This window comes from Ammospiza nelsoni, chromosome 6 (genome assembly GCF_027579445.1).
Source record: "Ammospiza nelsoni isolate bAmmNel1 chromosome 6, bAmmNel1.pri, whole genome shotgun sequence".
NCBI classification, from domain to species: domain Eukaryota; kingdom Metazoa; phylum Chordata; class Aves; order Passeriformes; family Passerellidae; genus Ammospiza; species Ammospiza nelsoni.
The window spans coordinates 2,771,158-2,782,939 of record NC_080638.1 but is presented as its reverse complement, the minus strand read 5'-3'; the positions used below and the strand labels follow the sequence as shown (position 1 = coordinate 2,782,939).

The 11,782-nt window shown below is 40.2% G+C and overlaps 1 protein-coding gene across 3 annotated transcripts in view; it reads right to left on the bottom strand.

The window, feature by feature from the left end:
- Window positions 1-4,716: 4,716 nt before the first annotated feature.
- Window positions 4,717-11,782, bottom strand: part of LGR4 (leucine rich repeat containing G protein-coupled receptor 4) — a 75,135-nt gene continuing 68,069 nt past the window's right edge. For 2 of the 3 annotated variants that reach the window (XM_059474335.1, XM_059474337.1), the window contains exons 16-18: window positions 11,247-11,368; window positions 10,629-10,703; window positions 4,717-7,679 (exon numbers count right to left, since the gene is read on the bottom strand). In XM_059474335.1, the coding sequence (XP_059330318.1) occupies window positions 6,403-7,679; window positions 10,629-10,703; window positions 11,247-11,368 (1,474 nt within the window). In that variant the 3' untranslated portion in view covers window positions 4,717-6,402. The remainder of the gene's footprint in view (window positions 7,680-10,628; window positions 10,704-11,246; window positions 11,369-11,782) is intronic. The other variant, XM_059474336.1, reaches the window with a different exon arrangement.

Sequence of the window (11,782 nt, the reverse complement as noted above, 5' to 3'; positions counted from 1 at the left end):
AACACAAAAAAAGGCCTGAATACATTTCTGATCTAAGCACTCCCAGAATATTGAATACATCACTATGCACCAAACTGATGTGCATGATGCTTAAATAACTCCATCCAGTTGTGGCAGATTGTTGATTGCTATTTTATGATTATCATCAAATAAAGAATTAAGTATGATTAGCCAAAGTATCTCACAAACAAATTATACCCGTTGAAATAATTTGATGATTCAAGTATTGCAGACAACTAGAATCTAAATTTCATGCCAAGTTACAACAAGAATATTTGAAATTGGTCTGAATTCTTAGGATACAAGTTACACAATCCAATGCCTCAGGTTTGTTCAACACAAACCACCTGTGGTTTTACAGGCACTTTTGTATATGTGCTGCATTCAGCTGAGAAATAAAAGCAGCATAAAAGTTGTCCATTCCATGGCTGCCCAAGCACTGTGAGCAAAGCTCCATGTCATGGCCAGCAGGAAAACCTCAGCTATTTCAACAGCCTGCAGACCAAGGTAATTTTAAAACATCTCAGGAAGGTCTGAAAACCTTCCCTGACGTTAAAGCCCATCTCACAGTAAAGAGTGGCAACAATCATAAATGAACAGGAAAAATGAAAAGCCGGCTGTTGTCTCAGTGAATTGAGGAATTGTAGAACTCACTGCACTGGGCATCTCTCACTTCCAATGGAGACCTACATCACCTGGAATGGCCAGAAACTCTGAAATGGATGTCTCAAGGAGAGGCAGCAGCAACTTTGCCAAACACAAGCATTTCAGCTTGTCAATTCCCTTCCAACGCTGTTATACAGAATATGAGAATTTCTCAGGATGCCAGAGCAGGTATTTGGGAAAATAGCTTATATTAACATAAAAAACCTTAGCATTGGGACAAGCTAGTGGAGTTTATGCACTGAGAGTGCCCACAGGGAGGGTGGCAAAAGCCAGTTCACCCTTTGGGGTATTAAAGCATTGCTGCTGGAATGGCAGAAGCACTCCAACTTTGAAGAGATGTGAAAACATAATATTGTTACTAGCCCAGCTTGTCAAGCCAGCTCCACAGCCACTGTGCCCTAGTTAACACAGGAAAGGTATGAGCCCAAACAATGTAATTTGGTTAAAAAGCATTGAAACAACAATCCTGCAGGTTCACTACACAACTTCTATGGCCACAGAAGGACTGACAAAATAAATGGCATACTGCAAGGATGGCAAATCCCCAATTCTGTGAACTGAATGCCAGAAGCAGCTGCCCTGGCAAGAATTACATGCCAACACTGTTAAAACTCACAGGCAAAATCAAACTGCCACAATGAAGCACAGAAGTTGCCACAAACAACTGAATGAAGTGAATAAATACACACACACAACCCCTATCGTTGATACCAGTGTGCAAAATCATCGTAATTTTTCACTAAAGAAACTAAAAAAACTACCTTCAGTCTTTCACTGCTAGCTCACTGTCACAGACTACAGAATAAGCACTTAGAGCTATCTAGCAACAGTGAGAAAATTCAGAGTAAAAATAGCATGATGTGTTCACAGACCTATACTTTGTCTGCATGCTCATGCCAATCAGTGTGTCTGAACAACCAAATGCTTGTGACAGATTTCTCAAAGTATTCCCCAATAGCCACCCACAGTATTTAAAAAAGCATTTTACACATAAAATATCAAGAAAGCAAATTCGTATGTAACAGACATAGAAAAGATTTATATTCTAGACACAAATCAACTACTCTGAATCACTAAGCACTTTGATTTGCCAACTCTTGTTTAGGAAATCGTTCCATTTTAGAAATTGGACTGTAATCTGATGAAGTCAGTCTCTGAAAACACTACAGCCAGCAGAAGGAAACTTCTCAGTTCAACTTGATGAACACTAGCCAGGTTTAATGAAAAGAAGGGGATCAGATTGCTTGTAGATGTCATGTCTAATTCCCCACTAGACATTAAGGAACACAGAAGCATAAAAATAATCAAAAGGGGAAAAAAAGCTTGAAGAAAATACTTTTACTTGCAACCTTGAAGAGCAGAAAATTTGAACCAAATATAGTTGAATTTAAATCCCCTTAAGTCTTGAGATTTTCCAGCATAAGGAAAAATACTGTGGCAGGCACAGGAGCAAGGGAGAAAGCTACTTGGCTCACCCTCCATGTCAGAGCTCAAGAACACTGCCTGTACTTGTCTGCTGGCTATTTTTGTGCCTGGATGTGTAGTTCTGCTTGATTAGAGGCTGTGAAACCTGAGAGGTCCTGGATTGCTTCACTCTCCTTCATGGTATGATATATTCTCTTCCTTGCAGTGCACTGCACACATGGCCAGTCCCAGCCCAGGTTCTGCTGCCTGCAGATGTGGAAGGCTCTGCTTTAGAGGGACAGGGCCTCCAGATGGGAATTCCTTTTCTCTGAGGGAATGTGCAAGGGCTCTATGCAACACATTTAGGTTAAAATCACATCTTTGTGAATCACCAGCAGGATTCCCACTCAAGCCAGCTGTTTTTTGCTAGCTGGAGACCACAGCCCTCCTGCTTTTGAACAGCCTTCACTTCTTTAGCTAGAAAATAGTTCTGCATAAAGTCTTTCTCTCTTTTAAAAAGCATCAGTTACTAACAGATTTTCTTGCTGATTTTTGGGCTGGAATTTTCAGAACACAGGTTATGCTTTTGTTACTGGAAACCAGTGAGGCATTTCATATTTTGTTACCCTCCAATCAAAATTAATTCCCTATAGGCAAACACCACAGTATTTCTTATGGAAAACCTTCACTGTTACTTTATACTGGAGTATGAAATATGTCCATTCACCTTCCAAGTTCTTACAGAAAACAGCAATCTGTACAGTGATACATTATCCCATCTCACTTCCTCACTTATGGAATCATCTTCAATTGAACCCAAGTGTTAAATCAGACTCTACAGTACAAGATGTGAAAGGTAATATTGAAAAAAAGCTCCTAAAAAAATTAACTTGTGCTAACAGTAAAAGATAAAAGCATTTATGTACTTAAAAATTGAGAGCACATATAAAACAAACTGTGCATTGTGCTTTTAATTAAAAATATTACCCTGTAAATTGAAACTGAAGGCTTAAAAATAGTAATCAAAGTGAAAAGAATTACTGAAGTATCTTTTTGTAAGATTGAAATTTCTGAGTAAATTCATAAATAAACAGGAAATTCTACAGGAAAGAAATTTTAAAAGGCAAAAGGCATCTAGGTCAAAAAGTTGCAAAGCAGATGCATTATTTTTATAAGAGAATGAAAAAGCTCAATCTCAAAACAAAGAGCTCTCACCAGCATATTGCCACAGAGCAAGCTAATAGCCATCTCTAAGAAATTACTCTTAATGGAGGTAAAATAAGGAATACCTTTGGCAATTTTATTTGTGACCATCTCCCTGCAAAAAGGTGCTTCCTCCCAACAGCAGAAGGAAGAAAAACAACAACAAAATGCTCTCCTTGCCCTGTTTTTCATTTAGTCAACAGCAAAGCCTTTTTGACTGCTAATCCCAGCACTGGAGCTCAGTATAGCAGCTGTGGAGAGGTCCAGAGGCAAGATGTGTGCCACTGCTGTAAGAACAGTTTCAGCTAGCTTTAGACTCTAGAAAACCACAGGAGTTATTTTCTGTGGGCACTCCAGAAGGGTGTCACTTGTTTCAGTCTGAAAACTGAAATTAGGAAGCTCTACCTACCTGAAGAGACTGCTGAGGTGACAGCTCAGAAAGCCACTGGTAACAAAAATCCCACAGGCTGCTAACACAGAACAGCTTTAAGGCAAGCTGTCCCCATGTGTTTGACATTGCTTTTGGAGCAGCAGCAAGTTCCCAGTGGATGAGAACACCTGAGCACTGTGCCCTGGGCTGGGAGCAGCTTCCCCAGCAAAGACACAAAGAAAGTTGATGGTTGTTATCTGGATTCTCCCGTGGCCATTGTCCATGGGTGTCACACACAAGGTCGCGCTGAGAGAGGCAGGTCTGCAGCACTGCTCCTGAACAGCCCGGCTCCAGGAGCTGCTCTCATATTCCTTCCCCTCCAGCAGCTGCAAGGCACTGGGCTGACTGCATTAAAGAGTTAATTGTAGGGTAACTGAACTCCAAAAACATCCTGAGACACAGCGAAATACCAGCGCTTCAAATGCATCACATCACCTTTGTACACAGCACGGCAGCAAAGGCTCGCTTGCAGAACAGAAGAAATAAATCCACAGGTAAGAACATGGAAAACACAACAGGCTCCCCGCTGATTAGAAATGGTAGCTGACATTGATAGTCCTTTTTGAGAAACATTCTTATTGCCTCTGACACGTTGGCCAACAGAGGGAACGTGGGATGAGCTGTGTCTCTTATACAGTGATGGCTCAAAAAACCCCCACAGTTTTCAACATTAAGCAGTATAAATATGAAAATTATAATCTGTATGATTATTCAAAACATACTAAAAACATTTCCACTGAAACACAATACACAACACCTTTAATCAAAAGATTGCTTCATAAGAGGCCTAATACTTCATTTAAGGTTTTTAACCTTTTGCATGCCAAGAGTAATCATTATTCTGAAATCAGATCCACTTGTAAATTAGCAACTTTCTTGCTTTTCTGGCAGTTCTTTCCTGAAACTTTCACTACATGTAGCCAAGAGCAGATGAGACATTATTTATGCTCAGTAACTCTACATGTGCACTGTTTTCAGCTTTAACCTTTGAAAAACAGAGATAAATAACCATAGGTATTCATGTACCCTTTATTTGCTTTAGTGTAACATTCCATGCTAATTGAAGACGTAATATTCATGAGTGTAAATATAAGAATTAACAACTCTTGGATGGTTTTCTTCCCTTTTTACACTTGAATATTTTGGCTTAAAAAATTAACAGCATACAGTAAATATTCCTCCCATACTTTGTACAAACTACATGATTTTGATATACAAGGATCCTGTTTTTATTATAGTGACAATATACAACCACATCTATTTACAATGAAAAAAGTACATAAACCACATTTTAAACATTCTGCTACTGGCAGCCACTATTGTTTAGGAGGTAGCTTTAATTAACAAAATGAACTGAAGCCACATTTCCCATCATGGGTTCTATCAAATAACTTACAATACAAAGATAAAAATTCATTGTATGAACAGTATGTACAGTTTAATTCTCAAAACAGCAATCTAGCTTTAGATCTTAACAATAATTTCTCCAGAGTAACTGGGATGGCAGTGGATTTACTCTTGATCTAATGTATCGTCCAAAAACCTTACATAATTACTTAATCATGCATTATTAAATTTGTATTGATCATATTTTAAACTAAATATATAAAATTGATCGCTGGTTGTACTTAAATCACTTGGGTCTCAGAACTTTAATGCTTTAAAAAGCTTGCACTGATTTAGGTGTAAATCAGTGACTTTGCACAGTGTACTTCACTGTCAGTAAAGTATATTGGAAAAATGCTTTTTTTTTTCAGTGCCAAATTGCGTTGCATTTTCCCTCCATTTCCTGAAACCTCAGCCTGTCATAGGTATTCCTGGAGTGCTGTGACACTGAGCAGGCTGCAGAGCACTGGCAGCCTGATGGCACAGACACGAGCTGTGTGCAGGGGCAGCTCTGCTGCCAGCCCGCACCCCTCCCTGCTGCCAGTGCTGCCACTCGACTCCTAATACTGAACAAACTTGTGTGGTTCACCTGAAGTGATGTGCCATCACTGGCAAAATGTGTTTCACCCTACTGTTCCTGACAGCTGTTAATACTCTGATTCCAATAAATCTACAGAATATTGGATTACAAGTACTTTACTGCAACAAACTTTTTTTTTTTTTAATTGAACATTAGCTAAAATACAAAACAAACACAGTATTCTGATATTGCTGTCACAGTTACATATGGGAGAATTAATCCCTTTTTTGGCCCTGCAATAAAATGCATCCTGAGATTCAATGCTGAATATACTATACAAAGCTAGCAATAGATTTTTTTGCTTAATTATAGAAAAGTCACATTAAAAAATAATTTCTATAATATTAAACAGCTGTCCTTTATATTGTGCTTTGTCGGGGGGGGAAAAAAAAGAACTTACCTCACCACCAGAAGAAGCAAAGTATGACTGCAATATGATGTGGAAACACACTATTAGCACGTAAAAACTGTATAAAAGAAACAACTATTTTGTGAAAAGAGTAAAAATATTGGGCAACAATTTTGGTTTACCAATTATTTACAGTCAGGGCAATCGATTTATTTACTTTTTTAAAAAACGTATGGCTCAAGAAGTTACCGCCCACTTCCCTTCTTTACAAATGACACTAAATAACAATTCCAAAAGTGCTTCCTGCTTGAAAGGTCAAAACAGGTGACAGTCTGCCAAACACGATACCTCTTTTACTGGAACAGCTGAGGGCAGAGAGCCTTGTCAGTCTTTGATCCTGGGGATGTTGTAGGCGTAGCGCACCAGGGGGAAGCCCCTGCTTTGGTAGAAGCAGGCGCGGCCGCAGGCCTGCACTTGGTCCGAGCTGTCCGACACGAAGGAGTCGTCCTCGTCCGCGTAGTCCGAGTGCGCCGACTGCGTGCCACAGTCCGACCAGGAGCCCTCCTGCCTGGGGCACGGCGCCACGGCCAGCGCCGGACAGCTCTGTGACTTCATTAAATGTTTGCAGGGCACGGCCTTGGAGAGCAGGAGCGACTCGCAGCACTCGCACAGCGCCACGTTGCCGCCCTGCAGGTGCGAGTAAACGCCGCAGTCGTAGTAGAAGTCCTGCGCCACGTCCCCCTGGGCGCCCGTGGCGATGGCCACTGCCCCGCTCCTCCTGCTCAGCTGGCGCCTCAGCACCTTCCAGTCTTCCTTGAACTTGGGATTGAAGAACACGTAGAGGACCGGGTTCAGGCAAGCAGGCAGAGGGAAAAATATCAAAGTGACAGACTTCATGATTTCGGGGCTGATAGAAATGGCCGTGATCAGCGGTGCGAAGGAGAAGAAGGCAACAGGACAGAAGAAGATGCAGTTGGTGAAGATTAGCCAAGCCACATGCTTAATGGTGCTGGACTGGGAGTTCTCGGAGAGATCCTCCTTCTCCAAGTTGCAGTAGAGTTTAGTGTAGATAACAGCCATCAGCAAAAACGCTAGGGAATTCAGCAGCACCAGAGTTACTGTGAAACCTAACAAAGGTGTTTCTCCAGTGGGGAAGGGCAAGCAAAGGGGTGATGCTGAGTACTCTGCTTTATAAAAAAGCGGTAAGCAGCCCGCTACCAGAGCACACAGGAAAGCAAAAAATGCTGCGATTTGAAATTGTTTTTGGCGGTTGCTTTTCCCCTTTTTAATAAACTCCTTTGCAGACAAGCTCCGTTCAACAGCTGCCAACATCAGGAAAAAAATGGCACTTTCTGATGAAAAAACGGCAAGAAACCCAGCAATTCTGCAACCACTGCCAGTCTCCCACCATATGCCAAATTCAGCAAATCTTCCCCAAGATACAGCATCCAAGAAAGTTAGAATACCAGTGTAGACTCCCATAAATAAGTTAGAGACAGAAATCAGGCTTATGAACAGTTTGGAAGATGGCAATGTAGTACAGGATGCAAATATTGTTAACATGACAAGCAGGTTGAAGAACAAAGCGACCAAAAAAATAAACCAGACAGTAAGGCGAATCATCCAGCTGCCCAATAAATATTCACAAGGCTTAAAAGCACCTAGAAGAAAACAAAAAACAAACAGAAGGACAACCAATTTAAGAAAAGATTCTGCCTTAATAAGCAAGATTTTGAGACGGTCTTAAAAGTGAACTCCTCATTAATTCATGAATAGAATACACAGCTGAACTGCTAATAGGTCAGCTGAAAGCAAACTATTCTGCTGGAGTTATTTACTAATTAATTATGCCTGAAATAATAATTACTGCAGTGAATGGTCACTTGAGAACATTTTGTATAAACAAGCCAGCTAAACAAACTTAATTACCAATTCAAAATAGCTTTTATTAGTGTGACCTAAATAATTTTTTATTTTATGTAGATTTTATACTTTATGGAAAAGAATGGCAAAAAATACAAAAGTCAATGTCCACAATCCCCTTGTAAGGGAGAAAATTTTTTGAGAAAGAACATGTTCTCTCAAAAAATTATTCACAGACATGCCTTCGGGAGTAACTTTTGGTGACAAGGAAACATCTGTAGAACAGCAGACAAATTCAATTTAAGCAGCTTTAATAAGGACAGGAATTTACCACAAGCCCTGTCCCCCAGCCCACCACTGAAGGGCACTGTGAGCTTGAAAAGTTATATGAAAAAGTTTTTTTTTTTCTTCTTTTTTGCCACTTTAAAACAGCTTACATAATAAAAAAGTCCAACAAACAAAATAAAGGAGACAAGACAAAGAACAAAGGTCACTATTACTGCATACCCTTCTAATTCCCCTAATTGCCATTTATTCCATAGGAAAATCCTACTGATTTTAAGTAACAATTAGAAGAATTTAACCTCTCCTATATCCCCATTAGGCACCTCTAATAGTCCTAAGAACAGTAGCTGAGGATCCCTCCCTGCAGCTGAGGAGCACTCGGGGAGCAGATGAAAAATGCCAGGCTGCAAAGGCTGGAGCCTCTGGGCTGGAGTCAGCCTGTGACTGAGAGCTGGCTCTGTGCTGCACTGCCTTTCCTCCAGGCAGGGGAAAGGTAAGGACAACCCATCCTTGGTGTGGGCAGGAACAGAACTGCCAAGAATGATTCAATGGCAGTGCAAAAATCTCCCAAGGCCTAAAGCAACTTCCAGAAATTAATGAACTGACAAGCCAAAAAAAAAATCTTTTTGTTTAAATGGTCAAGCTTCATTTTTGGGCAGAAAATAATGAAGCCCACCAGATTATCAGAAAATCAGGAGTAAAACCCCTTTTTAGCAGGTACTCCCAAGTAAAACATCAATTAACCTTACAATACATTTGTGTGAAACAACACTACCTGCTATGCTGATCTACTTAAAAATAAAAACAACTTCCTGCTTATGAAATTTTAAAATATCAATTCTGTGCTTCCAAAAATCAATTTGAAGCAATTTTTCTAGTACTTGTACTTGAGACAAATAAAATCCACTACCCTTTCCTGCCTTTCTCCCAAATCCTTTGGGTTAAATGTTTTACCCTCCTCTCACGCTGATATTCCCAGCCCATGCTGGGATGGGGCAAAAATTCACTTTTGGAAGGATGTTTCAGCAAACTAGAGCTCCTTGAGCACCACTGCTCAGCAATCCATTCTTTAGGCAAGGTGCAAAGTGGATGTCCAGGCTGAGCAGTGATTCAGAACTGACATGGTGGGTGGAGTATCCAATGAGCAGATGGCAGCATGGCATAGAAACTTGTTAGTACAAGAGGGACGGGTGAAAAACAAGGCAAACAGTGAACTTGTGGAACAAGCTCTTTCTTCTAGACCTACTACAGCATTTCTGGCATGGGCAAAAGGAATGAGCTAAAGACTTCCAAAATTTAACGATGTAACACACAATCTTAATTCTCATTCTGTAAACAGGAGATCAAAAGCAAATAAGCACCTTTAACAAATTAACTTTTAGATTATGTACAATTACATTAATATATTTGACTTTCTGACTACAGTTTTTTTTTTGGCTGTGATCAAGAAATCCTTATGGTATTCTGGATACTAAAGGCAGAGCTAGCTCAAAAGATAAACAGATTTTCATAACATAAAATAGTAGTTAGGAGAAGAGAAAGAAGTAAGACTTGGAAAGCTCCTGCTCACCCAGGAGTAACTTCATTGGAAGCATAGCGTATCTGTGTGTTCCTGTTTATGCAGACAAAATGGTACAGGAGGTAGGGAAGGAAACCTCTGGAGAGGCAAAGGCAAAAAAAGCAAGAAAGCAAGAGGCACCACAGCAAGTGCTTCAGGAGCTGAGGGGAACCGTGTACAGAAACTGGCAGTCTGAGTAAAAGAAACAGAAGGGCAGAAACATAGCTGCCTAGAATGAAAATATTCATTGCAAGATCAAAGACTTGCAACACTCCTGGACTGTTCAAGCCTGACTTAGAGTAAGTCTGGCATGCCAATAAGACTGTTCACTGAACAAGTGTCTTGAGCAGTTTAAGATGCTGCTGCCTGCTCCAGCCCTCTGCTCACAGTTAATGCACCTACAGCAGGGCTGGGGAACAGATCACGTGGCTGCTCCTCATTCTCTCTCCTGCAAACACATCAAGCTTCCTTAAAACCACCAATGATAGACAGCAGTTTGAGTTAAGCTTTTAAAGCACAGGCTGAACTCTCACTGAAACAGATGAGCATTCACACAGTCTCTGCTCCAGACAGCCCCTTGGAGAAATAAGGCAGAATTAGGAAGCAGGGCATTAGCAGACTCCAAATATAAGCATTACAGTCTTTGATTATTTTGCTTATGGAAAGAAATTTTGGTATTTTTCCTAGCACAGCTCTCCAATGAAGGGCTATGTGTCTAAAGCTGAGTCAGATCTTTGTGACTGCTTGTCCAAAACAACACTGACATCTAATCACTGAAAGCACTCGAGAATTTAATCTTCTGTGTACAGAATGACTACCAGGAATCAAAGATCTAATTCACACAACTCTCTGCGTAACACCATGCCTGAAGTTCAGTGTGGCTAAAGCACATGAGGAGATTTACCTGTTGCTGGTGTACAGTGAATAATAGTCTGTCCCAATTCCTCATTTTTCTCATTTCTTAGAATATCTGCATTAGCTGTAAAAGTGAAAAACATGTTAGTTGTAGGAAGAAAACTAAGGGAAATGGCAGTGAAGTTGCCTAGGATGGAAGTAGTTCACTGACACCTGAGCCTTGTAATAAGTGAAGTGGTTCTGGTTTGCCACATAAGGTCAAGATGCTCAGTGCAGAAATTTCTGCTCACAAGGCTTTGTAACCAGGCAAAGGAAGGATCTGTGGAGCCTGAAGTAGTCAGGGGAAGGACAAGTCCTATCTGAATAGAAAGGCTGAAACACTGAGAACAATAAAACCATGACAGAAGCAATATCTGCAGTTTGACTTTTTTTAAAAATTACTATTTTTTCAGACAGGCAAGTCTTGCAGTGTTCAGCATATCTTTCATGTGTTTGGAAGAAACATGGCACTGCTGATTTGAAAGCAATTGCTAAGCACTTTCAGAGTCCTCTTCTGCATCCCTATAAAGAGTTCTATTTTTCCTATTCCCTTATTCAAAGGTAACACACACTGTTATTCTAGTCAGGTACAAAACAATACTGCTGGTTAAGTACATGAAACATTTACCCTTCTCGTGATCCATCAAGGCACCTTGATCTTGGTGACTGGAATCTTCAGCATTGGAGTTTAGGTAAGAATCACAGCCCCAAAATGCACAGCACTGATAAGCATAAGGTACAGAGAGTGACCTGAAATACAGGCAGGACAAGGAAGACCATTAAACTTTGTAACCAAAGTTAAGACTACCACCTATTAAAAATATTTTAGTAGCACACTTCAGTGCTAAACTCAAATCTTCCTTTTTCTCACAGTGGCTGATAAAAGCTGTTTCAAATTGGTATAAGCATTTCTAATGAACTCTTGCACTGAGATAAAGGACAGGTGATGTATACAAGTGAGAAGTACAAAGATGATGATATTTAGCTCTCTACTATTCTTTCTACTCCATATACAAACCAAATTCTGATCAGGGTTAGTTTGTGGCATCACTGTAAAAATTACAGTGAATCCTAATTAAGTAAGCTAATTAAAGAGTAATTGTTTTGTAAGAAAGTTAATTCCTAGATGACCAAAACCTTGTGTTACATCTTTCCTTCTCACTC